The sequence below is a fragment of the Onychomys torridus genome, chromosome 22 (assembly GCF_903995425.1).
Source record: "Onychomys torridus chromosome 22, mOncTor1.1, whole genome shotgun sequence".
In the NCBI taxonomy this organism is placed as follows: Eukaryota; Metazoa; Chordata; class Mammalia; order Rodentia; family Cricetidae; genus Onychomys; species Onychomys torridus.
Genome location: NC_050464.1, coordinates 29,663,377 through 29,689,411, shown reverse-complemented (window position 1 = coordinate 29,689,411; position 26,035 = coordinate 29,663,377). Strand labels below are relative to the sequence as shown.

Below are 26,035 nucleotides of genomic sequence, written 5' to 3'. Positions count from 1 at the left end.
TGGAGATAAACAGATAAAAAATAAAGGACAGCCTTGAGAGGGCCCGGAACCTTTTCCAACAGGCCCTGACTGTCTCTGCCCCAGGGTATTTATAGAGACGCCAAGGGGTGGCCCAAAAGACCTCCCCCCAGCACAGCCAAGTGCAGACCATCTCAGACACCTGCACTCAGGCCCATGGTCCTAATCATCCTCTATGCAGACCTGCTGGGTAAAGCCACAAGGAACCTGAAAACGGGCTCCCACAGTTATTGAAATGTTTTTTCTTTCTTTCCTTTCTTTCTTTTCCTTCCTTCCTTTCTTTTCTTGTTGTTGTTTTTGGTTTTTCAAGACAGGTTTCTCTGTGTAGTCCTGGCTGTCCTGGACCAGGCAGGCTTTGAACTCACAGAGATCTGCCAATTGCAAGCGAGGAGGTATAGGTGGGACTTGAGGGCAGGGAGAGTAAGGAGGAGGAGAAATTTAGGCTCAGGAGAAGAAAGAAAAAGAGATGCCAGGGGCCAGCCAGCCAGCCAGACACATGGGGAAGCAGGAAAGTAGGACATACTGCTGTGGAATAATCTTTCCGTACACCTTGTGAATACATGTCGCTATGATTGATTTAATACACAAACTGACTGGCCAGTAGCTGAACGGGATAAAGTTAGGCAGGAAAGCCACACCGAGAATGAAGGGATGAGGAAGGCAGAGTTGGTAGTCGCCAGCCAGATGCAGGGGGAGCAGGAGATGAACGTGCCATGCTAGTAAAGGTGCTACCATGTGGCAGAGTGTAAACAAGGAACATGGGTTAGCTTAAAATGGAAGAGCTAGTTAGTAACAAGCCTGAGCTATGGGCCGAGCATTTCAAATTAATACAAGTCTCTGTGTGGTAATTTGGAGGCATCTCCAGGGACAGGAAAACGCCACCGGACAACATACAGAATGAAGGAAAGGTAAAAAGCCCGGATGGAACAATGTAGATGAAGAGAAACAGGTTAAGTTGTAAGAGCTAGTGGGACAAGCCTAAGCCAAGGCGAAGCATTCATAATTAATAAACTTCTCCGTTTCCTTTTTGGGAGCTGGTTGAGGACCCAAAGAAAAATTACAACTACAGGCCATTGGATTCAGTAGGTTATTAAAATTTATTTATTTATTTATTTATTTTGCCGGGCATGCCTTTCATCCCAGCACTTGAGAGGCAGAGCCAGGTGGACCTCTGTGAGTTCGAGGCCAGCCTGGTCTACAGAGTGAGATCCAGGACAGCCAGGGCTACACAGAGAAATCCTGTCTCGAAAAAAACCAAGATTTTAAAATGAGGGCTTGAAGGCGTGAAGAGGAAGTGTTGTGGGGCACGGGACCCCGGTGGAATGGGAGGGGGTGCTGACGGTGGATGTGACCAAGGCACATGACTGTATACAGGTATGAAACTGTAGAATATTCTAAAAAACTTGGAAAAGGTTCCAAGATCATCTTCATCTATATGAGTTTGAGGTTAGCCTGAGATACAGGCGACCTTGTCTGAAAAACCCAAAATGCCCAGAAGCCTTTTTTTTTTTTTAAATGCTCCAGAACTTCGTAGATGTGAAGAACTGACTTGGACAGCAGGGCAGAATCCTCGCACATTCATATAGCTGATGCCTAGGAAAGGCTGGGTGAATGAAAAATAAAAGTGTGAACCGGACATGGTGGCTCCCAGCACTCGGGAGGCAGAGGCAGGGGGATCTCTGTGAGTTCGAGGCCAGCCTGGTCTACAGCGTGCGTTCCAGGACAGCCAGGGCTGCACAGAGAAACCTTGTCTCGAAAGAAAGAAAGGAAAGAGAAAGGGCGGAAGAGGAGGGAGAGAGAGGGAGAGGGGGAGGAAGAGGGGGAGAGAGCGCACGAGACGCCTAGTCATCCGAAAACCACGTGGTCTACCCAGCTGGGGCTTCCGGTGACCTACGCTTTCAAACTCCCCGGGGCGCCAGCGTTGGCTGGGTGTTTTGGCCCTCGGAGGGACCCGTAGCCGCCGTCGCTGCCGGCGTCCGTAACCGGGAAACCCGGCGCCCAGCGCTGCAGGTTGGGGTCCGCGATGTCTGGCGAGGAAGCCCGGCGCCGGGCAGAGTCCTCCGAGGCCCGTGCGGCCGCCGTCAGCGACATCCAGGAGCTGATGCGACGCAAGGAGGAGATCGAGGCGCAGATTAAAGCTAATTACGACGTCCTGGAGAGCGTGAGTGTGGCCAGGGCCCCGGGCGGGGAGGACCGGGAGGCCTGCGGATGCGAGGCCCGGGGGTTCCATTCGTTAGAAGCCCTTGACGTGGGGTTTATTTTCATTTTCTGAAGCATTAACTTCGTGGGTTTTTTTTTTAAAATGCAGCCCAAGCTGGCCTCGAACTCGGGATCTTGCTTCAGCTTTCCGAGTGCAGGAGTGACCGGCCTGAAGCATTAGTTAAACTGCCTTGGCCACAAGGACAGAATGTTTGCTGAGGCATAGTGGTCATCACCACGGTCACCCTCTGTGGGTAACATTACCAGGTTTGGCGTGCCCTGCCATCCCGCTTCTCATTAGGACTTCATCAACGTCATCGGCGAGAATTAAAATGCAGGCTGTAGCCAGGAGAGGCATCCTCACTCCTAATCCCGGCTCTTGGAAGGTGGAGGCAGGAAGATCTGGAGTTCAGGGTTATTCTTGGCTACATAGTTAGCTCGAGGCCAGCCTGGGCTATATTGGACTCTGTCTGAAAATAAAAGAAGATGCAGATTCTCTTTGGGGTGGGGAACAGACACTGCATTTCTGGAAAACTCCCAGCTGCGCTGCTAAAGACTGTTTTAAGTGACAGGTAAAGGACATTATCCTGACTGTAAAAGGGGGAAACTGAGGCCCAGAGTGGAGCAAATGCTTGCCAAATTAAGAAGTGGTGTTGGTGGGTCAGGTTCTGTGATCTGTCTGCCTCCAAAGCAGACGTGGTTTTTTTTTTGGGGGGGGGGGGGTTGTTTGTTTGTTGTTTTTGTTAAAACTGTCAGGTCTGGGGGGCTGGAGAGATGGCTTAGAGGTTAAGAGCACCTACTGTTCTTCCAGAGGACCTGAGTTTAATTCCCAGCACCCACATGGTGGCTCACAACCATCTGTAATGGATCTGGCGCCCTCTTCTGTGTACATAATAAAACAAACAAACAAACAAACAAAACCCCGCCAAGTCTGTTGTTGGTTGTTTTTACTCTCTTTTGGGGCCTGCCACCCACCTCCCAAATAAATCACACACGGAGGCTTATTCTTAACTATAAATGCCCAGCCTTAGCTTGGCTTGTTTCTTGTCAACTTTTCTTAAATTATCCCGTTTACCTTTTGCCTCTGGGCTTTTCCCGTTCTCTTACTTCTGTAAATCTTACTCTGTGGCTTGCCGTGTAGCTGGCCCCCTCCTTCTTCTCTTGTTCTGTCTTCTCATCCCAGATTTCTCCTATTTGTTCTCTCTGCCTGCCAGCCCCACCTGTCCCTCTCCTGCCTTGCTATTGGCTGTTCAGCTCTTTACTAGACCAATCAGGTGTTTTACACAGGCACAGTCACACAGCTTCACAGAGTTAAACAAATGCAACATAAAAGAATGCAGCACGTCTTTGCATCATTAAACAAATATTCCATAGCATAAACAAATATAAACACATCTTAAACTAGTATTCCACAACAGTACCACATACCACATGCTGGCCAGATGCCTAAGGTGCTGGCTTGTATGTGTGCTGCATCAGGAAACTCTCACAGCTGGACTGTCAAGCTGGTGTGCGCCCCTGAAGCTCAAAGAGGCCAAGTCAGGGGCTGGAGAGATAGCTCAGTGGTTAAGAGCACTGGCTGTACCATCAGGAGGACTGGAGTTTGGATACTGTGTACCAATCCACATGTCCCATAAACACCTGTAACTCCATACCCTTGTGGACACATTTAAACAGACACATTAATAAATACAAATCTCTTTTTAAAAACGTGTGTGTGTGTGTGTGTGTGTGTGTGTGTGTGTGTGTGTGTATGAGTGTGTGTATGAGAGGAAAAGTCACTTGCTTAAAGTCACAAGTGGGGTTGTGTTCAGACCTCAGGGTTGGTCAAGTAGAATCAAACATTTTATGTATTATTGTTCTTTTGGTATTGGCCTCCTGTTTACTATTTAGCCAGGTGCGGTGATGTGTACTTGCAATCTCAGCACTTAGGAGGCAGAGGCAGGGAGATGGCTCTTCCGACCCTTGTGGGCACTTCTTGTACACGGTTCGCATATATACATGGAGACAAAACACTCATACACAAAATAAGTCTTAAAACTAAACATGCTGGACAGTCATAGCTGTTAGGAAAAGGTAATTAACATCATAGTGAGATACTACTTTATACTCAGTAGGAAGGGTATAATGAAAATGTAGGGGCTGGAGAGATGGCTCAGAGGTTAAGAGCACCGGCTGCTCTTCCAGAGGTCCTGAGTTCAATTCCCAGCAACCAAATGGTGGCTCACAACCATCTGTAATGAGATCTGGCGCCCTCTTCTGGCCTGCAGGCTGAACACTCACTGTATACACAATAAATCTTTAAAAAAAAGGAAAATGTAGGTAATATCTTAGGGAGAATACAGGGAAATTGGAAACCTCATACAACTGTAAGATGGTGTAACTGATGTCCAAAAACTGTTTAGCAGTTTCTCAAAAAAATTAAAGTTACATAACCCACAAAATCCATTCCTCTCATGTATAATTATGATAGTTGCAAATACATATTCACCCCAAAACTTGTACACATTGTTTAAAATATCCAGGAAGTGGAAACGACACAAATATTCTTCAGGTAACAGAATATAGTCTAACCATACGGTGGGATATTATTTGGAATAATTAATAAAAGGAATAGTGAATGAATCACACTATAATTAGTAGTAGTTCATGCTATCATGTAAATAAGCTTTGAAAACATTGTGATAAGGAACTTACAACACACCATGTATTGTATGTATTGTATTCTCTCTTTCTCTCTCTTATCTTGCTACGTACTCTGGCTGGTTCCCTGTACTTACTCTATAGCCTAGGCTAGCCTTGAACTCTTGGCAATCCTCCTGCTTCAGCCTCCTGAGTGCTGGGATTATAGATGAACACCTACACCTACCTTGTTTTTTTGACATACAGCTGAGTAAAAATCCAATCTGGCCTTGAACTTCACTCTGTCCTCAAATTTGTGATTTTCCTGTCTTGGCCTGCCAAATGTTAGCATTATAAGTGTGTGTCTCCAGCACTCAGGAGGCAGAGTCAGGTGGATCTTTGTGAGTTCCAGGCCAGCCTGGTCTACAGAGCGAGATCCAGGAAAGGCACAAAGCTACACAGAGAAACCCTGTCCCGAAAAACTGAAAAAAAAAAAAAAAAGTGTGTGTCAGTGTACCTGGTGTTTCATGGTTTCATGTACATGAAATGTCCTGTTCTAATATGAGTCTCTAAAGTCTTCCCTGAAGACCTGAATGCTAGAAGTTTCAGGGTGATGGTCTTGGGCCATGGTGGAATCTTTAAGAGATGGAGCTTGTAGGTCATTGGAGGTGTGCCCTTGCTGGGGTAGTTACTGTTGATCATTGGAGGTATATGCCCTTGCTGGGGTAGTTACTGTTGATCATTGGAGGTATATGCCCTTGCTGGGGTAGTTACTATTAATCATTGGAGGTATATGCCCTTGCTGGGGTAGTTACTGTTGATCATTGGAGGTGTGTCCTTGCTGGGGTAGTTACTATTGATCATTGGAGGTATATGCCCTTGCTGGGGTAGTTACTATAGGTCACTGGAGGTATATGCCCTTGCTGGGGTAGTTACTATAGGTCACTGGAGGTATATGCCCTTGCTGGGGGTAGTTACTGTAGGTCACTGGAGGTATATGCCCTTGCTGGGGTAGTTACTATAGGTTACTGGAGGTGTGCCCTTGCTGGGGTAGTTCCTGTTGATCATTGGAGGTATATGCCCTTACTGGGGTAATTACTATAGGTCACTGGAGGTATATGCCCTTGCTGGGGTAGTTACTATAGGTCACTGGAGGTGTGCCCTTGCTGGGGTAATTACTATAGGTCACTGGAGGTATATGCCCTTGCTGGGGTAGTTACTATAGGTTACTGGAGGTATATGCCCTTGCTGGGGTAGTTACTATAGGTTACTGGAGGTGTGCCCTTGCTGGGGTAGTTACTATAGGTCACTGGAGGTGTGCCCTTGCTGGGGTAATTACTATAGGTCACTGGAGGTATATGCCCTTGCTGGGGTAGTTACTATAGGTCACTGGAGGTGTGCCCTTGCTGGGGTAGTTCCTGTTGATCATTGGAGGTGTGTCCTTGCTGGGGTAGTTACTATAGGTTATTGGAGGAGTACAGAGGTAGTAGAGCCACAGGCCTTTTCTTTTTTTCTTTTTTTTTTCTTGCTCTCAGGATCATGATGGAAGTGGCTTCCTCCACCATATCCTTCCATGTGGATGTTCTGCCTCTCCACAAAGCTAAAAACAAAGTCTCCAAAAATACATACATACATACATACATACATACATACATACATACATACAATCTGCCTGTCCAGTTCTCTACTGAAACTTCAAAACCGTGAACCCAAATAAACCTTTTCTCTCTATGTTGGTCATGACACTCAGACTTTTTCTTGGAGTTTTGGAACACCTCCAGGATAGGCAGCTCTGCACAGTTGTCTAATGGTTGCCAAAGGTTTGGGGAATGGAAGCATGCGAGTGTTTACTCATGGGTCCAGGGTAGGTTGGTCAGGCTTTCTCTGCATTCCCCCTCCTGTGTCTTTAAGAAAAAAAAAATGTCTTGGGGCTGGAGAGATGGCTCAGAGGTTAAGAGCACTGATTGTTCTTCCAGAGGTCCTGAGTTCAATTCCCAGCAACCACAGGGTGGCTTACAGCCATCTGCAATGAGATCTGGCGTCCTCTTCTGTATACATAATAAATAAATAAATCTTTACACACACACACAAAAAAAAAAAAAAAAGAAAAGAAAAGAAAAAATGTCTTGGGGCTTGACAGATGGCTCAGAGGTTAAGTAAGAGCACTGATTGTTCTTCCAGAGGTCCTGAGTTCAATTCCCAGCAACCACATGGTGGCTCACAACCATCTGTAATGAGATCTGGTGCCCTCTTCTGGCCTGCAGTCATACATGCTGTATACATAATAAATAAATAAATCTTTAAAAAAAAAAAAAGAAAGAAAGAAAAGAAAAAACGCCTTTCTTTTTTGAGACAAGGTCTTGGGATGCAGTCAGGCTGGTTTTGATTTCCATATGCTCCTGCCTCAACCTCCTGAATGCTGGGATTGTAGAGTGGGCTTTCAAAGGTTTTTTTGTAGGGGGTGTTGATGCCAATGTCCTAAAACTGATTGTGGTGATGGGTGATTAACTCTGGGACTTACAACAAACCATTGAATCGTACGTATACTTGGAGTGGCGCAGTTGTCTGTATATGAATTCTGCTGCATTTCAACTGTTTTAAATGGAGGGTCCCAGATTAGCCTGGAACCTAAGCTTGTTGTCACAACTAGCCCCAAATGGGAGTATTCTCCTTGACTACTAGAGAACTGACACAGTCTCCCTGTCTCAGCTTACCTTGAGATCCTTTGCTCGATCCCATCCTTCCTCACAAAGTCACAGTTAGAGGTTCTGGGGAGTAGGAAGTGGACATATCTGGGAGCCCCTCTTCAGTCCACCATACTGAATGTGCCTGGCTCTCTACTAAGTGTTCATTCAAGTCTGTGTATTTGTCTTCCAGTTGTATTGTATCGTGTTGTATTCCCATTGTGCAGCCAAGGACACTGAGGTTGGGAACGTGTCTTAGCTTGTTGCTGGCTTGTGTACGGCAGAATTGAGATCAAAGTCTAGGCAGCTGGGCAGCTCCTGCCCACCACAGTGCCACACGCTCATTGCTTTTGTGCATTGTCCCCTGATTTATGTAGGGAAACTTCAGGTGTGGTGGTTTAGGTCTGTAATTTCAGTACGTGGTAGGCTGGAAGCAGGAGGATTGCCGTGAGTACAAGGTCAAACTGAGCTATAGTGTGAGAATCTGCTTCAAAATAAACACTTGCTAAAACAGGCCCTAGAGCAGTACGTTCCATTGACTCAGGAGGCGGAGGCACGAGACTTATTTAATTCCAGGGAAATTCAGAGCAGCCTGGGTAAACATAGGCTAAAGATAAAATGATAAAATGCATGTATTGTTTTGAATAGGGAATATATTCCCAATGTCCAGATTCAGAACCTGCTAATGGCTGTCAAATGCAAAAGCTCTCCCTTTCCCTAATTCCCAGCCACTTACTCTCTTTCCCTGGAGGCAGCCAGTACCATCCAGTGAGTGATGACAAGATCTTGGTAGGCCTCTTACCTCTTTTTAGTTTTTATTTTTTGAAGAGCCAAAACCTGGCCACAGCTGGCTCTCTTTGGAGTTTACCCCCTCCAGCTTTAAGGCTTCAGCCAGGTGTCAGCTGGGAAGCAGGGGTTGCAGGGGTCAGGTCAGGGGTGGGACTGGGGGGGACCTCTGAAGCTCTTTGAGTGGTGTGTTGTTGCTTTAATTAATTGGTTTTGGAGACAAGATCTCATGTATCCCAGGCTGATATTGAACTTACTGTGCAACCAAGGATGACCTCGAACTTCTGATCCTCCTGCCTCCACATCATTAACCACCACACCTGGCTAATGCAGTGCTGGGGATGGAGTCCAAGGTTCAATGCATGCTAGGCACGCACTATAGCAACTGAGCTGCAACCTGTATCCCTCGTATTAAAGTTTTTTAATGCTGCAGAGAATCAAATTCAAGGTCTTGCATGTACTAATCGAATGTTCCACCACTGAGCTACAGTCCGTCCAGCCCTGGCACCTTTGGCTTTGTGTGCACTAATCTCATGCTTGGCTCGCATTATTTTTTTTAAAAGACTTCATTTTATTAATGTGTGTACAGTGTGGGGAGGGGCGTGTTGGTGCCCTGAGTGTGTGTGGAGGTCAGAGGACAACTTTGTGGACTTTGTGTTCCTCTTCTGCCTTTATGTGGACCCCGGGAATTGAACTCAGGTTGTTAATCTTACTGATGCATCCTTCTGGCCACATTGTTTTCATTAGTACCCACTGGGGAAGGTGGCTGTAAGGACACAGTTAAAGAGCCTGGTGTGTGCTAAAGAGATCACCGTGTGGCCCTCACTGTCACTTCTGCCGTGAGTTGGAAGGACAAGGGTTTAGGGAATTGCATCGTGATGTCTTAACCACATGTCTTTCTTCCAGCAAAAAGGGATCGGGATGAATGAACCTCTGGTGGACTGCGAGGGCTATCCCCGGGCCGATGTGGACCTGTACCAGGTCCGAACAGCAAGGCACAACATCATCTGTGAGTGACCCTCTGCTCTGGCTTAGCCTGAGGTGGGGGTGCTGGAGACACAGGGGGATGATTAAAGTTGAGCATTACAAAGCTTTGACAGAATATCTTGTTACCCCTGTGGGACAGACAGCCAAAGGACTGGGGGAGACTGAAGAGTTCCATGGTGAGGGGTTTCTTTTTCTATTTGAAGTACTTTTCTTCAAAGTCAGGTGGGGTGGCACACACCTTTAATCCCAGCACTCAGGAAGCAGAAGCAGGTGGATGGATCTCTGTGAGTTTGAGGCCAGCCTGGTCTACAGAGCAAGTTCCAGGACAACCACCTGTAGAGAGACCCTGTCTAAAACAAACAAACAAACAAACAAACAAACCAAAAAACCCAAACAAACTCAAAAGTACAAAAACACACAAAACATTTGGTTTCCAGCTGGGCATGGTGGCACACACCTATAATGATCAGGTGTTTGAGCCAGTCTGGGCTGTATTAGGAAGTAAAAAGCAAGGAACAAAACCTTTACTTCATTTTGGGAACTTTATCGAATTAACAGTAGAAACCCATACCAGTATCGCTTACCAGCTTACCCATCAAATCCATGAAGTAGATTCGGGTCTCAGGGTAGTGACCTGACTGCCTCTATTCAAACAGAAAAGCCCTGGACTGGCGCTCAGGAGGGGCCCTGGAAGTGTGCAGTACAAAGGTCAGCAGAAACCAGGCTCTGCCTCTGTCTGTCTTCAGGGCCCGCAGGCTGGGTTCCAGTCAGGAGGCTGGTGACAGGAGAAAAGGCCTTGACACCCACCCTACCCTCAGCTCACTGTATCAGTTAACATTGTCCTCTCCCAGCCCCTCTGCCTGCTGGGAGAGCTGGGCAGGCCTGTCTGCTGCAGGCCCATCACTATCCTGAGTGAACCTTCTGGGTGTTCCTCTGAAGTAACTAGCAGAGCATGCGCCTGGAGAAGATAGTAGGTTTGTGCTTCTGCCGTGGCAAGCTGCAGATGGGTGTTATCTCTGACTGTTCTGAGGTGAGAAGTCCAGATGGTCTCATTGACAAAATCAAGGTGTTGGCAGGGCTGGCTCCCCCTAGGCTGGGGGAAGGGTGTATTCTTTATCTTTCCTGAGGCCACCTGTGTCTCCTGGCCCTTGGCCATCCTTTGTCTTTAGAAGTAGTGATCACATCTTTCTAGACTTTGATTCTGTTATCGGCTCTTTTTCTCTGGTCCTCCCGCCTCCCTCTTTAACTTGTTAAGACCCTTTGATGATATCAGGCCCTCCTAGAAAATCCAGGCTCCTCCCTCCTCTCAAGATTCTTAATTACACCTGAGCTGCACAGTTTGTCTTGTTTCATGAGGTCACGTGAGCACCAGCTTCCGGGATGAGGATGTGAGCATCTTTTACTTGGCACTGGTAGATAACCAGCCCTCCATCCCAGTTACACTGGGCGATTAATCACCCACCATTTGCACTTAATGGTTCCCATTGAATGCGCCCCAACTCTGGCTTTGACTGCTGAGTGTTTTGGTAATGAGGCCTGCTTCTCAAGGATGCAGAGTAAGATGTAAGGTCCCTTAAAGCCACAGTGTGATGACAGCATCCTCTTTACCCTGCATATCTTAGTCTTAAAAAGTTCCAGTTTTACATGGAAACAGCTGAGGAGATGCTGAGAAAAGGATAACCATGCCATGACAGCCAGGTGTGAGGCCAAGTCTAGGCTTTACTCTAAACCTCTAAGCCCCCAGGGATGTGGCCCGCTCACTTCCACAGTATTAGCGGGACCTTGAGGAATGCTGGTTTTTATTCACATGATTAACTTCATGTTTCAACACCATTTTTTCCCCATTAATTTGAAATGCATCAGCGTGTGTGTGTGTGTGTGTGTGTGTGTGTGAGACCTAGAGCCTCATGCTTGAGCACTTACTGTACCATTGAGCCACATACCTATTCCAGCGTAGGTTTTCGGTTAAGCTTTGCCTGTTTCTGGACTTTTTATACTGTCCTACTCTGTGTGTTAATTTCATATCGTCTGAGTGACTTTATTATGTTAAGAATATGGTTGAACAATCCCCCCTTATTAGCATTCTTTTGAAAAAAGTATTCCCACAAGTTTATTGTATTCTTAAACAGGGACTTTGCTTAAGGAACGGTCCTGGGCTTATATTGAAATTGGGAAGTAATGCAAAGAGGTCTCATCTGCTTCGTCCCCAGTGTCCTCTAGGAACCAGCAAGTGTTAGCATGGTACATTTATGACAGCTAAAGTTGGTTTTGAAATAATTGCTGCAGAAGCATTTACCCAGGCGATGCAAACCTTTTGAATTCCGATGTGGAATTGAAATGTATCAGGAGCCAAGTTTTCCCTCCTCTCTCCATGGCTGTGTGGTGAATGTGGTTTGTGCAGATATTTCTGGAGGTTCTGGGGCTCCATATGGGCCTCACCATTCAGGTGGCTTTTCTAGTCATAGTGACCGGATATGACATTGACTCTGCTTTAAACCTTCCTGATCTGGGCTCTAGTTTTTGTTTTTTCTCGCCTCTGACCTCTGCCTCTGTGGGCTGAGTCCTGTAATGCCCGAGGGCCTCATCTTTGCTCCACAGTGTCAGGAATGTCAAACCAGGTGAGAGGTCCCAACAGCCCCCAGTCAAAGGCTCTGGCACAATTGGAGAGTCTGTGGCCCATGGGTGCCAGGTGTGGGTTGGCAAATGGAGTCACAGAACCAGGCTGTCTTTGAGACTACAGATGAATTACATGAGTGACCTGGATTGAAATAAGGAGGGAGATCCAGGGAAGTAGGGAAATCACTTTTTAGGTTTACAAAGGATATTAAATGCCAGCTACATGCAGGACTGGCCTCCAGACAGGACCTGATGGACTGGCATGGCGGTTCATCATTTAATTCTAATTTTTATTTTTGTGTATAGGTGTTTTACCTGCGTACAGCGTGTGTTCTATTCATGTGCTTGCAAATGTTCCAGGTGCCTGCAAAGGCCAGAAGAGGACGTTAGATCCCCTGGGACTAGAGTTACGGAAGGTTGTAAGCAGCTATGTGGCTGCTGGGATTGGACCTGGGTCCTTTGTAAGGGCAGCCAGTACTCTTAGCTGCTGGTCCATCTCTCCAGGCCATGGTTCACCATTATGAATTAGCTTTTAGCACTGAAAAATTAGAGGCCCCCCACACCCCACCCTAAGCCCTCTAGAAAAATCAAAGGTTTGGCAGAACCTGGATTTGTCTCTCAAACAGGAGCTCAGTAGGAGTTGCCTGCTCCCCACTGAGTATCCTCACATGTGAGTTATAAGGGTCTTGTGGCTTTTTTTTTTTTTTTTTTTAAATACAAGAATTTCAGAGAAGGCACTGAAGGGATGACTCAGTGGTTAAGAGGTCCTGAGTTCAATTCCTAGCACCCACATGGTAGGTTGCAACCATCTATAACTGTGGTCACATGGGATCCGAGGATCTCTTCTGATGTGTAAATGTACATACAGACAAAACACCCATACACATAAAGTACATAAATCTTAAAAAAAAAAAAAAAAAGAATTTAAGAAGAAAAAGAGGTGTTTTGTTTATCTGAGACAGGCTTGTATGTACCTGAGACTAGCCTTAACCTCAATATTTAGCAGAGCAGGGCCTTGAACTTGTGATCCTTCAGCTTCTACTTCCTGATTTCCTGAGTGCTGGGGTTATAGGTATGCACCACCACGCTTGGGCTATGCAGTGCTGGGCTTGAACCCCAGGGTGTCAGGGGTGCCCACAAACACTCTACCATCAGAGCTACACCCCTAGCTCCTGTGAAATCCTTCCAGCAGCCATTCTGCTTCAGTGTTTTTTGTTTTGTTTTCCTGGAGACGGGGTGTCATGCACCCTACACTGGCCTGATCCTCCTGCCTCTGTCCCCAGGTGTTGGGATTGCAGATGCTGCATCCTGCCCGGCCACCTCACTCCTTCCTATATGACGTCTGTAATTGTCCCTGTCTGTACATGAGGTCATGGCCTGGTTGCAGCTGGACGTACCTGATTTCTGGGTCTCAGCAGGGGCTGTGCTGCTTTTGAGGGGCTTCTTGATGCCCTTGCCTGTTATGTAGCCGCCTTCCTCACTAGACAGCTCGCTCGTGAGGTCGGCCCTGTGTCCGGTTCATGGGCTTGTCTGCCCCATGGGCTCTGGCTCTGTGTCTAGTGTCTAATAAGCACTCATTAAACTCACCTGTTGTTACTTTTTTGGTTGCCGTGACAAAATAGCCTATAAAAACCTAAGAAGGAAGAGTTCGTTGTGGTCCCAGTCTGAGGCTGTAGTCCATCGTGGTGGAGAAGGCACCCAGGGACGGTGTGCCTGCATCAGGAGGCCAAGTGTTGGATGCTGGTCCTCAGTCTGAGACCCTGTCTCATGGGATGTGCTGTCCACATTCAGGGTGGACTGTCCTCCTTCCTCAGTTAAACTTCTCCAGAAATGCCCTTAGAGATGCTTCCAGAGGCTTATCTTGGGCGATTCTCAGTCTCATGAAGTTGACAAGATAGAGCATCGGTGTCCTGATAACGTCCCTTGCCTCTGACATGCCTTTCTCTTCGCAGGTCTACAGAACGATCACAAGGCAGTGATGAAGCAGGTGGAGGAGGCCCTGCACCAACTCCACGCTCGGGACAAGGAGAAGCAGGCCCGGGACATGGCTGAAGCGCAGGAAGAGGCCCTGAGCCGCAGGCTGGGCTCCAGCAGCCCCGTCCTACCCCAGGCCTTCGCCAAAGTGAACAGCATCAGCCCTGGATCCCCGGCCAGTATTGCGGTAATTCTGCCTGTTCCCCCAAACCCACGCCTAGGAGTGCTGTGAGTTAGGGAGCCCTGGGCTGTGGATCCTTGCTGGAAGTCAAACTGGTTCTCTCATTCTCTGGCTCTGAATTCCTTTATTCCGTTAACACACGCTGGCCAGAGCTTAGTGTCCATAGGGTCAGCTCACTGGACTCAGGAGAGGGCTGTTGTGGGACACAGTGCAGAAGTCGACATGTGTCTCAAGAAAGGAGGTGCCCTTCTCGGGACCGTTTTTCCCCTGGACACTGAAGAAAGAAGGGTGAGAAGAGCTGAGATGCATTCTGTCTGTCTGGAGAGAGTCTGAGCCGACAGCTCAGCAGCGTCACGGGGATGGACTTCTGCTCACCACAGGATGCAGAGTAGTCAGAGCTACTCTGAATGTTTTCAATATTTTCTCCGAATATTTTCATAGACCTAAAAAGAGGCCCCGTGGTCCCGACAAGCCACCCGGGACTTGGCGACCGCCAGTCTTTGTCAGCACAGATCTGCCTGTTCTGTACATTTCATGGGGAGGCAGCCACGTGATAGGTGGTGTTTGCTTTCTTTCTCTCAGTCCTGTTTTCGGGGTTTATTCAGGGCTTAGTCATGTATGTGGGCCTCAGATAATGTCCCATTGTGTGATAATGTGTTTTGTTTGTCAGTTAGGGCAGGTTTGGATCACTTCTGCGTTGGGGCTATTACAAATAATGCTTCTGTGAATATGCATGTAGAAGTTTGTATGTGGGCATGCGTTTACATGGAATACTGCAGCCATCCTCCAGGGTAGTACTGCTCTTCTCTCTATTTGAGCCATGAGGAAAAGCCACACAGACTTGAAGCTACCTGAGCCGGGACCCATAGCTCCTGGGAAGCAGAGCTGGATTCGAATCCAGATCCTACAAGTCATCTTATGACCATTAAACCCTCAAGACCGGGGGCTGGAGGGATGGTTCAGTGGTTATGAGCACAGGCTGTTCTTCCAGAGGACCCAGGTTCGATTGCCAGCACCCACATGGAGGTTCACAACCATCTGTCACTCTAGTTCAAAGGGATCCAATGCCCTCTTCTGGCCTCCATGGGCACCTGGCACACAAGTGGCAGACAGACATACAAGCAGGCAAAACACCCATACTCATTAAATAATAATAATAATGACAATAATAATAAAAATAAAAGAACTTTAAAAGTCACAACACTGCTGGGCATGGTGGCATGTGTTCATGATCCCAGCTACTCAGGCGGCCGAGGCAGGCCCGTCACAAATTTGAACAACTTAGCAAAATCCTATTTGAAACTCAAAGTGAAGAAAGACCGAGGATGTAGCTCTTTGCAAGAGCTCTTGCCGAGGTTGGTTCCTAGTGCTATAAACAATTTAAAAAGCAAAATGAGGGGGCTGGAGAGATGGCTCAGAGGTTAAGAGCACTAACTGCTCTTCCAAAGGACCTGTGTTCAGTTCCCAGCACCCACACGGTGGCTCACAACCACCTGTAATGAGAGCTGGTGCCCTCTTCTGGCCTGCAGGGATATGTGTGCACTGTATACATAATAAATAAATAATTTAAAACAAACAAACAAATAAACAGAATGAGTCACGAGACTGGAGAGTGCAGTCAACTCTAGTCTGGTCACAGCTGGGTCTGCAGCATCGAGCACTCACGCAGCCAGCCTGAGGCGGGTGTTTGTAAGAGGATGAGTAAGTTGGGTGTCTGTATCTTAGGATCTGAAGTAAAGGGCCGTGCTGCTTCTGGCTGGCCTCGTGCCGGTGAGTGCTGTTGAGGGACTTCTAGGGCAAATGCTGGTCTTGTCCAAAAAAGTTCCCATGTTTGCCTGCTGCTTCTTGCCCTTGAACCCGGCTCAGAAACTCCGGAAGGCAGCTTGAGCCTTTTCTGTGTCCTCAAAGCCTCCGTTGGGCACACCTGGACACCATTTGCTAGGTCTGCCCTAGAGGGAACCTCCAGGATGAGGTGGCCCACTGACCCACTGACCCTTCCTGGATGGGGGGGGGCTCTTAACCTTTGGCCTTTTTGCTCTGAGTTGGCCATTCTAACCCCGTAGAAAATGAGAGCTTGACCTTTGCACTGAGTTGTCTGTTGAGCAGCAAAAATGACCAGAAACGCTTTCAACCTTTTCGTCAGTTTCTAATTTTCTCCTGTCTTTAGGGCCTGCAAGTGGATGATGAAATTGTGGAGTTCGGCTCTGTGAACACCCAAAACTTCCAGTCGCTGCAGAATGTCGGCAGCGTGGTGCAGCATAGCGAGGGGGTGAGTGAGGGGTGCCCTGGCATCTGGGTGCCTCACACACCGCAGAGGCCTGTTGCTCACAGTTGGGGGTGGGATGGAAATCCAGGAGGAGGGACCCGCAGACTGGGAGTCTGGTAGGGATGTTTCCTAGTCCGTAGATGGCACAGCTTGCTCAGGTGATGGACCACTAATTCCATCACCAGGGCTCTACCCCCTAAGTGACACCCCACTAAAGCCCAGCCTCCTACGCCATCACACCGGGGGTTAGGATTCAGCATAAGAGCTTTCTGGAGGGAAAGAAACATTCAGCCCATAGCACTGGGCATCTGCCTGGGATTTTTTGGTCCAGATGTTGGTGGGTTCTTCGCTGCTGACAGTGCAGTTCCCGAAAGTAGTCTGTGTTGCACCCCTGCATGGGAGCTTCTCCACCCCTTTACCACACTTGTCTCTACACAGCTGAGTCCTTGGTGTGCCTCTTCCGGTCACCTGGTCTAAATCCCTCCTGTGTGTCCAGTGCCTGTTTGCGGTCCCTCTTCTGGGAGGAGGTGTCTTCACCTCGCCACGGGCTCCGTCCCCTGCAACTGCTCACGGGCCCACTTGTCCACACTGCCTTCCCCAGACTGTGATGTTTCCGGCTTCACAGCAGCATGACTGTGTGTGGGTGTGCATGGTTTTCCAGGTGGGAATCATGAAGAAGGGTCACGGGCTCTTAGAGTGCCACCGAAGACTGTTTTTATGTGAGACAGTCTCCGTGTATCCCGGGCTGGCCTGGAACTTACTGTGTAGCCTGGCATGACCTTCTGACTGTATTCCCTCCACAGCCTCTGTCTCCCAGCACAGGGATTCCAGCTGTACCCCACTGTGCCTGGTTTTATGGAGTCCTGAGCCAGCTCTCCAGCCCGTGGACATATGTTCTTACTTCTCTGGCACATAGGCTTCTTCTGGAATTTTTTTGTAATTAGTGTGACACATCGCCAGTCCACTTTTTTCCCAAGGGCATAGTGGCTGACCCAGTAGCGTTCACTACTCTTACTTTACACCATCACCCTGTTGCTATCAGATATCTCTGTGTGTGTGTAGTCTTCTATTTGTCCATCTGTCCATGTCAGCTCTCCTTTAACACCCTGCTGTAGAGTGAGTGAAAAACCGTTTGGAAAGTTGGCAGGCTACAACCACAGACACTGCTGTGTCTCTAGAGCAGCGGTTCTCAACTGTCCTAGCGCTGTGACCCTTTAATATAGTCCTCGTCGTCGTGGTGACTCCCAACCACAACATTATTTTTGTTGCTACTTTGTGACCGTAACTTTGCTGCTGTTATGAATTGTAGTGTAACCATCTGTGTTTCCCAGTGGTCTTAGATGACCCCCGTGAAAAGGTCATCCACCCCCCCCCCACCCCAGTGATCGAGACCCACATATTGAGAACCGCTGGTCTAGATGGATGGAAGGTCAGCCATCCCCACCTAACCCTGCCAGGATGTCAGCAGAGCCCATAGCCACCCAAAGTCTCCCTCGAGGCTGGAAATCCAGCTCCATCCCATGGTTGGCCTGAGGCTTCAGATACTGATCCTGTGGCTTCTTACCTCAGACAGAGAGCCGTGAGGAGGCCACAAGACTTTTTCCCTTTAACCTAATCACAGAGGACACACAGTCATGTCTCCTTGCCTGTCAGGAGTGTGTTGCTGGGCCCGGCCCATAAATGGGGAGAAGGAAATCGGACCTCTTGAAGGGAAACATGTGAGAAGGCATTGAGCATGTTATTACACTGCCAAGAAGTATCCTCTCTGCTTCCCCATGCCCCCTTGTCCTGTTTCCGTAAATTTATTCTGTTACCATCCCTCTTTTTTTTTTTTTTTTTTTGGTTTTTCGAGACAGGGTTTCTCTGTGTAGCTTTGCGCCTGTCCTGGATCTCCCAGGCTGGCCTCGAACTCACAGAGATCCGCCTGGCTCTGCCTCCCAAGTGCTGGGACTAAGGCGCGTGCCCCCGCTGACCGGTCGCTCTCATCTTTGTTGTCTCTTTCCCACCTTGTCTGTCTTTGTGGCTGTCTTGCTAGGCTGCTGTTCTGTCATTTCTGTGAGGTCTGTGACAGTGGGAAACAGCTTCACTCACCTCCAGTTCTCACGTTTTTCTCCTAGCCTTATTTTTTGTTTTGTTTTTGTTTTTTCAAGACCAAGTTTCTCTGTGTCACGCTGGCTGTCCTGGAACTCACTCTGTAGTCCAGGCTGGCCTCGAACTCACAGAGATCCGCCTGGCTCTACCTCTGGAGTACCGGGATCAAAGGTGTGTGCCACCAAGCCCGCTACAGATGTGCTTGTAAACATGTCTTGTTAGATTCTGGAAGAGGATGTATATACGTGTGGAAAACAGAACCAAAGCACAAAACAAAACCAAAGTCTCCAAGTTAATGTCCTGGCCATTTTCTAGCTTGGGACCTTCCAGGAAGCCTGTGTATCTCCTAGCAGAGTGCCGTTGGCTGTTTCTAGAGTGTAGTTTCCTGTAGCAAGACCAACACATTGAGCATTGATCGCTCTATAAGTCACATCACTACCACCGCAGTAAACACGCAGAGCTGAGGACCCCAAAGTGACTCGGTTTCCTTGGTAACTAGTCCTTCACTCAAACACTGATCAGTACTCTGTCACAAGTTTATATTTTCCAGAGTGTTAACAGAAGTATAACCATAGTTCGGCTTTTTTGTGTTTTGTTTTTCCCCAACAAGGTCTCACTAGATATCCCTTGTTGGCCTCAAACTTGCCATGTAGATCAGGCAGCCTGCCCTTGAACTCACAGAAATCCTCCTGCCTCTGTACACCGAGTGCTGGGATTGAAGGTGTGCACCACTAAACCCGGCCTCAGCACTGCCTTTTGAGCGTGGCTCCTTGTACTGTCCAGAACAGGTTGGTAGATCTTGGGTGGCGTGTGCGTTCATGTGTGTCACACACTTTATCCACTTAGGAGTGAGGGACCCTTGGGTGGTTCCTAGTTTGGGTGATGATTGACAGTTTGATTTTAATCTGTATTTTTCTAGATAAATGTAGTCTCAGCTTCTTTTTTTAAGATTTACTTATTATTTTATATGTGTTTTGCCTGCATTTATATATGCATACCACAGGCATGCCTAGTACCCACCGAGGTCAGAAGAGGGCATTGGATCCCCTGGTCGTGAAAATTATTAAGGTCCAGTCTTAATAATCTTCTTCCCAGGGGGCCAGAAGAGAAGCTACGAACATCGCAAATTATTTTTGGGAAACAAATCTTAAGTACACCAAGCTCTTAGTCCGTCTGCTTTATTCCTCTGGGATGACATCCTATCTACAGAGCTTCAGTTCTGCTCTCGTGCCTAGCTCCGTTCTTGCCTGATTTCTCTCTGCATTTACCTGCTGTTCCCTCTGAGTTCTATCTTAATTCTCTTGTCTTAATTCTGCCCCTTCTTGGCCTTTCTCATCTCGTTCTTCCCCACCTGGCTCTTCCTCATCTTCATCTCGTTCTTCCAGTTCTCCAGTCAAGATCCTCCTCAGTACTGATATATATAATATCCATGCAACAGCAGTGCTCTAGCTAAAGCAAGGTCACCAGGCTTGAATTCCTACAGGGTCATAAAGGCAGACAAGAGTTTTCCTCAGGCAGTGACCGTCAGTCAGGCTTTCTTTTACAACCCAGAAGGGGAGTGGTAAAGGAGGAGGTCAGCTGAGAACCAGAATTTTATATCAGAAAAATGGAATTTATGTGCTCAAACTACATTCCTAGAGGTGGTTAGGTAAATGTTAGGAGTCTATAATGGTTGTATAATAGCACTAAGGCTATATAAGAAAGGAAGGTCTGGGGTGGAGAGATGGCTCAGAGGTTAAGAGCACTGGCTGTTCTCCCAGAGGTCCCGAGTTCAATTTCCAGCAACCATATAGTGGCTCACAACCATCTGTAATGAGATCTGGCGCCCTCTTCTGGCCTGCAGGCAGAACACCACTGTATACATAATAAATAAATAAATCTTAAAAAAAAAAAAAAAGGTCTAAGCTTAATATACATTAATTCAGGAGATCCTTTGGCCTTGGATGCTTGATAGGTATTTCAGATAAAATACACTGTTATGAGTTCTTGGAAGCATGCATAGCATACAAGAAAATCTTTGCAGGAATAGGCTAATATATAATCCTATAATATTATATTACATGTAATTAATATATAATAATATAAGTATAATAATAGCTAATACAAAAGCTAAAATATCACCAAGACTTCTTAAGCCATGGCTTGACCTTCAGAAAAGTCCTTGATCTTTCCAAGTAGTAGCTTTGTGGTAGTAGCTGGATTCCATTATATTTTCCTGTGGCTTGCAGCACCCTGGGACTGGAGACAGTTGTGAGCCGTCCTATGGGTGCTGAGAATCGAACCCAGGTCCTCTGCAAGAGCAGCCAGTGCTCCTGAGCCAACCATCCTTCCAGCCCCAGGTCTCAGCTTCACTGTTCGGACTATAAATCCTCCTTTTAGAAGCTTTCTTTCAAAAGAACGTTTTGGAGACTCCCAACAAGTCAGCTATCTAAGAGCCAAGCTGCAGGGTAGTGTGAAGGTCGCACATTTGGTGCCGACCCTCAGAGCCCTGCGCTAGTCAGCGTGGGCACTCCTCGGCTGTGCTGGTAACATTTTGGTGTTTCCAGTTTTATGGAGATTCCACCCTTGTAGCTCAAACTGTTCCATCACATCTCCGTCCAGAAGTGCAGTGTTTGGGTCAAAGCACATATTTTCAAAGGAAAAGAGATCCTGATTGAAAAAATTTACTGTCTTGGACTAGGGGTGTGTGGCTCAGTGGTAGATCTCTTTGGAGGTTCCAGGTCCTGGATTTGATCTTCAACACTGTTTTTGGTTTGGTTTGGGTTTTTTGAGAGGGTGTTGTTGTTTTGAGACAGGGTTTCCCTGTGTAGCCCTGACTGTCCTGGAGCTCACTGTGTAGACCAGGCTGGCCTCAAATTCATAGAGATCTACCTGTCTCTGAGTGATGGTATTAAAGGCGTGCGCCACCACCGCCACAACCGTGTGTTTGTTTTTTAAGTATAAATATGTATATGTGCATCGTTTTATTATAAAACAATGCATACTCAGCCATAGGAATGTCATAAGTTCTTCATTACAGTGTGGATATTGAAAACATGGTTCAAGTGAAAGAGACCTTGCACAAGGCCATCTGATTCCCCTCGGTGAAATTGTCTAAAAAGCAATTAGCGGAGTACAAGGATAGGGAGGAGATTGGTGGTTGCCAGGGCTGGAGGGACAAGGACAGGGACTGGCTGCTGATGCAGTTAGACAGTGGTGCTGGCCCGTAACTCTCTGAATACAGGAAACCCACTGAGCCGTGTACTTTATTATATGCAGATTGTGTCTCAGTAATAGGTATAATGCCTATTTATCATACGAACAAAATCACACAGTGCAGAAACGTTTAAAAATCAAGGCCCTGTGTCTCTCCGCTCAGCCCCTCCCCTGTGTGTGCTCACTTCTGGACTGGGGACTGGGGTCGGGACGCAGTGAGAGCACTTTGGGGAGGGAACGACACATTGATCCCATAATCCAGGCGTGCAGTTTCACACCCTGACAAGGTTACAAAAGGAGACTCTGCAGGAGGGCCGGAGGAGAGCAGTGGGGTCCTGATTTCATTCCTGGGAAGGAGAAGGCTCCTCAGGACTGAGCCTTGGTGTGTATAGAAGTTGATGGAGTGGAGCGGCAACCAGAGGAGAGCCTTCAGGCTGGTTCGAAGGTCGCAGGGGTGGAGCTCAGAACCGGGAGAATAGAGAAGGGCAGGAGGTGGAGCTGGGAGGTGACCAGCCTTGGAGTGCCTCACCATGATAATCGCCTTCTTCTCCTGGGGAGCAGAGGGAGCTGCTGTGCCTCACGAGCGGGAAGAACTTGTCTTAAGATGTCACGGGTGCTCGTTAGCAGGTTTGGGGGTCAGTTTCCAGCATCTGGGGCTGTGTCGGAATAGGGTCCTAAATAGGGACCAGGTGGTTAAATACATGAATAAACCTGTGGGGGACATTCTTGCTCAAATCGCTGTGCTTCCCACCACTGTATTTTGTCTCCCACCACCTTGAAGTTGTACACAACTCCTTAATACCCGCTTCGGGAGCCTGTCCAGCTCGGAGCCCAGCACCCTAGAATTTCACGGTCAGGAAGCGGCATCTCAGCGTTCTGCTTGAGTCCATTTTGAGTGTTAAGGAAGCTGAGGCCAGAGTGACCCTCTTTGCCTTTCAGAAGCCCCTGAGTGTGATGGTGATCCGCAGAGGAGAGAAGCAGCAGCTCAGACTGACTCCAATGCGCTGGGCGGGAAGAGGACTGCTGGGGTATGCCTCCTCTGCTTTATCCGGGCCAGCACAGTACCGGGGGTGTTCTTAGATGAGGCGGCTCAGGCCAGAGGCAGCAAGCCCTCAAGTCATCGAGTCTCTGCTGCCTTTCTTACCCGAGCTTCGCCTCTGAGAGAAGGGAAAAGGCTGGTGAGATGGCTCAGCAGGGAAAGGTGCTTCCTGCCGAACGAACCCTGTGACCTGAGTTTGGTCCCCAGTGTCCACATGGTGGAAGGAGAGCACGGACTCCCGCAAGTTGTTCATGGTACACACACTCACAAACTCTCTTCTATACACAATGAATACATTGAAAAATACAGTTTGGGGCTGGAGAGATGGCTCAGCAGTTAAGAGCACTGGCTGCTCTTCCCGAGGACCCAGGTTCAATTCCCAGCACCTGCATGGCAGCTCACAGCTGTCTGTAACTCCAGTTTCAGGGGACCAGACACCCTCACACAGACATGCATGCAGGCAAAAACACCGATGCACATAAAATAAATCATAAAAAAAAAAAGACAAATACAATTTTTAAAAAAGAGAAAAGTGTTGACGCAAAGCCCTGCTTGACCACCGGTTCCGCAGGATGGAGCCATCAAGCTTGAACCGTGTCTCTGTTTCCTTCCACAGCTGCAACATTATTCCTCTCCAGAGGTGACTGTCCCCAGGGACCTGCAAGAAAGCTGCCTTCAGCCGGGCCCTGCCCTTGGGCCTGGTAGGGATTTCCTCATTCTCTTCGGTCTCTGAGGTGTAAGGATCTGGAAAAGAGCAGGCGAAGCCTGAACATCGAGGGCGGAGGAAATGCTCTGGCCGCCTGGTGTACTCTCTTTGCATTGAGGCATTATTAAAAACGTGATTTGTGCCTAGCTAAGTCTCGTGCAAATTAGGCTGTAGCCCTACCTGGGGATTCTCTACATTGAGTTGGAATGATTCTAGCAGGTAATGATCTGACTTCATTTTCTTTTTGAGACAGAGTCTCCCTGTATAGCTCTGGCTCTCCTGGAACTCACTGTGTAGACCAGTCTGGCCTTGAGCTGACAGAGGATCCTCCTGCCTCTGCCTCCTGAGTGTTGGGATTAGAGGCTTGCACCACCATGGCTGGCTAGCCCCTGAGGGATAGGTATTATACATATGTGATTTTTCCTGAAGGTTTTGAGACTTTCATACAGTATATTTCCCTCCTCCTTTGCCCTCAGTTCCTCCCAGATCTCCCTCATATCCACTTCCCAACCTCATGTCCCTTTTTAAAAGTAAATAAGCTACTGAGTGCAATCCATGCTGCGCATATACTTATGGACGTGGGGTCTTCCGCTGGATGAGTGTGGTCCACCTACCAGGGTGCTCACCTCGAACAGCCACAGGGACTTGAGTGGCCCAGGCTCTCCTGTAGCCCAGCCCAGCCTCAGATTTGCCATGGAGCGGAGGATGATCTTGAACTTGGGGTCCTTCAACCTCAACTTCCAAGCATAATATCACTTGCCTAGGCAGTTTCCTCTTGTGGGGGGGTGGGGTTTGGAGACAGGGTCTCTTTGTGAATTCAGACTGGCCTTCAACTTGGTATCTTCCTGCCTCAGTCTCCTAAGGGCTGGCATTACGGTGTATGCCACCAAACCTGGCTCCTTGTATAGGTTTTCTCTTAAAAAACAAAACAAAACAAACAAACAAACAAAAAAACACCCTGGTTTTGTAGTGGTAATGGTGACCATTGTACCATCCCACCTGAATTTCCTGCAATCTTCAAATCAAGCTCAGAAGGAGTCAGAAAGAAAGTTGGGCAAAGCAAACCAGTTCCTGGGCTGAAGTCAAGTTGATTCTTGTGCTGAAGATTCTTGTGCTGGAAACTGAAGCCTAGAGCTGATACTCTGGGCAAGTGTTCACCGTGGGAACCCTGATGTCAGCAGCTGTCAGCAGCAGGCCGGTCTCTGCTTGGAGCAGTACTAGAGTTCTGTGCATCCTCCGAAGTTGGCTCTGTATATCCACCATAGTTCCATGAAGAGATTAACCAAGGTCAGGAGGCCTCACAGGTTACCCAATATAATGTTGGCTTCCTCCTCAGTAACCTACTGGAGAACAAGCTCCCTTTACTTCTGTAATAAAAGACCCTGCAGGTGGCTCCTGATGGGGCTTTTATAATTGAGTCCTGGCCACACCCTGGGATCAGCAGCTTGGGAAGTTAGGTGTGCTAGAAGTTGCCAAGGTGGACGAGTTTGCGGATGCTGCTTCCTTTTCTGTCTTTTGAGATGATAAAATTGGTGTGGGTGATTCTTAGTGACTCTGTTTTTCTTCCTTTCTCCATGTGTCCCAGTTCCTTTCCCCAGTTGCTACCAGTTTCTGTTTGGGATGGATGTCTGGCACGTTCTGAGAGGTAGCTGGTGTCCTTGGATTGGATTGCTCAGGATGGAGGCAGACAGCGTTCTCTGACGGCAGTCAGTATTGGCGTGTGCCTCCTGCCTTGAGAACTGACACTCAACTTGAAAGCCTCCCCAAACTGCTCGAGCCAGACAGCCTCATGTATTCCTCTCCTGTAGCCAGACGTGCTGTGTTTACCAGTGTTTGGTGTGTGAATTGTAGCCTACAATTCCAAGTATTTTCCAGCCTCATGTTAAGTCCCACACTACAATAAACACAGCTTGTACCATCCAGTCCCACCCTTTTTAAGATCTGCATAGGATTACCAGGCGGGGGCATGGTGGGCACTGGCTGGGAGAGTCTTTCCTATTCTAGAGTGGTGACACAGAGTGCTCTAAGCCAGGCCCACTGGCCAGTTTCCTGCAGGCCCCTCCCTGGACAGCTCAGGCCAGCTACCTTCGGGCTCGTCTGGGAGTCACCCTGAAGGAGTTCACCAAGGTGGGTTTGCAGAAACTGTGATAACCAAGATCATGCACTCGTAACATAATTCAGTCCTAGTTAGCTGAACTTCTCTGCATACTATGCCCTGGTGAGAAGATGGGCAAGTGTGTGTGTGTGTGTGTGTGTGTGTGTGTGTGTGTGTGTGTGTGTGTGTGTGTGTGTGTGTGTGTGCGCGCGCGCGCACATCTGCAAGGCCAGGAAATTGGGTTTAGTGCTGAGAGAATCTTTTTTATTTTATTTTATTTTATGTACATTGGTGTTTTGCCATGGGTGTTGGATCCCCCGGAACTGGAATTACAGACAGTTGTGAGTTGACCTGTGGGTGCTGGGAATTGAACCCTCGTCCTCTGGAAGAGCAGCCAGTGCTCTTGACCACCGAGTCATCTCTCCAGAGCTCTTGGGGCATGGCTTCCTAAAGCGGCATGAACTCTTGTCTGTCCACCTTGGACCGACAGCAAACTGAAGGAGCTGTCCACTCAGACGTCGGGCTGCAGCAGGCAGTGAGAGTCCCACTGCACTGTGGACGTACAGTTTGCTGGCG

General features: G+C 48.0%; 1 protein-coding gene across 2 annotated transcripts; it reads left to right on the top strand.

Moving 5' to 3' along the window:
- Positions 1 to 1,907: 1,907 nt before the first annotated feature.
- On the top strand, positions 1,908 to 25,286 carry Psmd9 (proteasome 26S subunit, non-ATPase 9). 2 transcript variants are annotated; one of them, XR_004943491.1, is made up of 7 exons: positions 1,908 to 2,179; positions 9,216 to 9,318; positions 13,865 to 14,073; positions 16,235 to 16,336; positions 22,559 to 22,647; positions 23,275 to 23,359; positions 24,950 to 25,286. XR_004943491.1 is itself a non-coding variant. In XM_036172007.1 (6 exons), the coding sequence occupies exons 1-6, from the start codon at positions 2,042 to 2,044 to the stop codon at positions 23,300 to 23,302; spliced, it is 669 nt and encodes a 222-aa protein (XP_036027900.1). In that variant the 5' UTR covers positions 1,909 to 2,041; the 3' UTR covers positions 23,303 to 23,515. The 2 variants fall into 2 exon arrangements, 1 of the variants encoding a protein (XP_036027900.1); XM_036172007.1 differs by lacking the exon at positions 24,950 to 25,286 and having other exon boundaries at positions 1,909 to 2,179; positions 23,275 to 23,515.
- The last annotated feature ends 749 nt before the right edge of the window (positions 25,287 to 26,035 follow it).

What these genes read in the sequence shown, in the direction of transcription:
- Psmd9 (XM_036172007.1), top strand. Translation starts at nt 2,042, where the DNA reads ATGTCTGGCGAGGAAGCCCGGCGCCGGGCAGAGTCCTCCGAGGCCCGT. An exon ending in ATTACGACGTCCTGGAGAGC is followed by an intron (nt 2,180 to 9,215) that starts GTGAGTGTGGCC and finishes TCTTTCTTCCAG; the next exon opens with CAAAAAGGGATCGGGATGAA. An exon ending in AGCAAGGCACAACATCATCT is followed by an intron (nt 9,319 to 13,864) that starts GTGAGTGACCCT and finishes TTCTCTTCGCAG; the next exon opens with GTCTACAGAACGATCACAAG.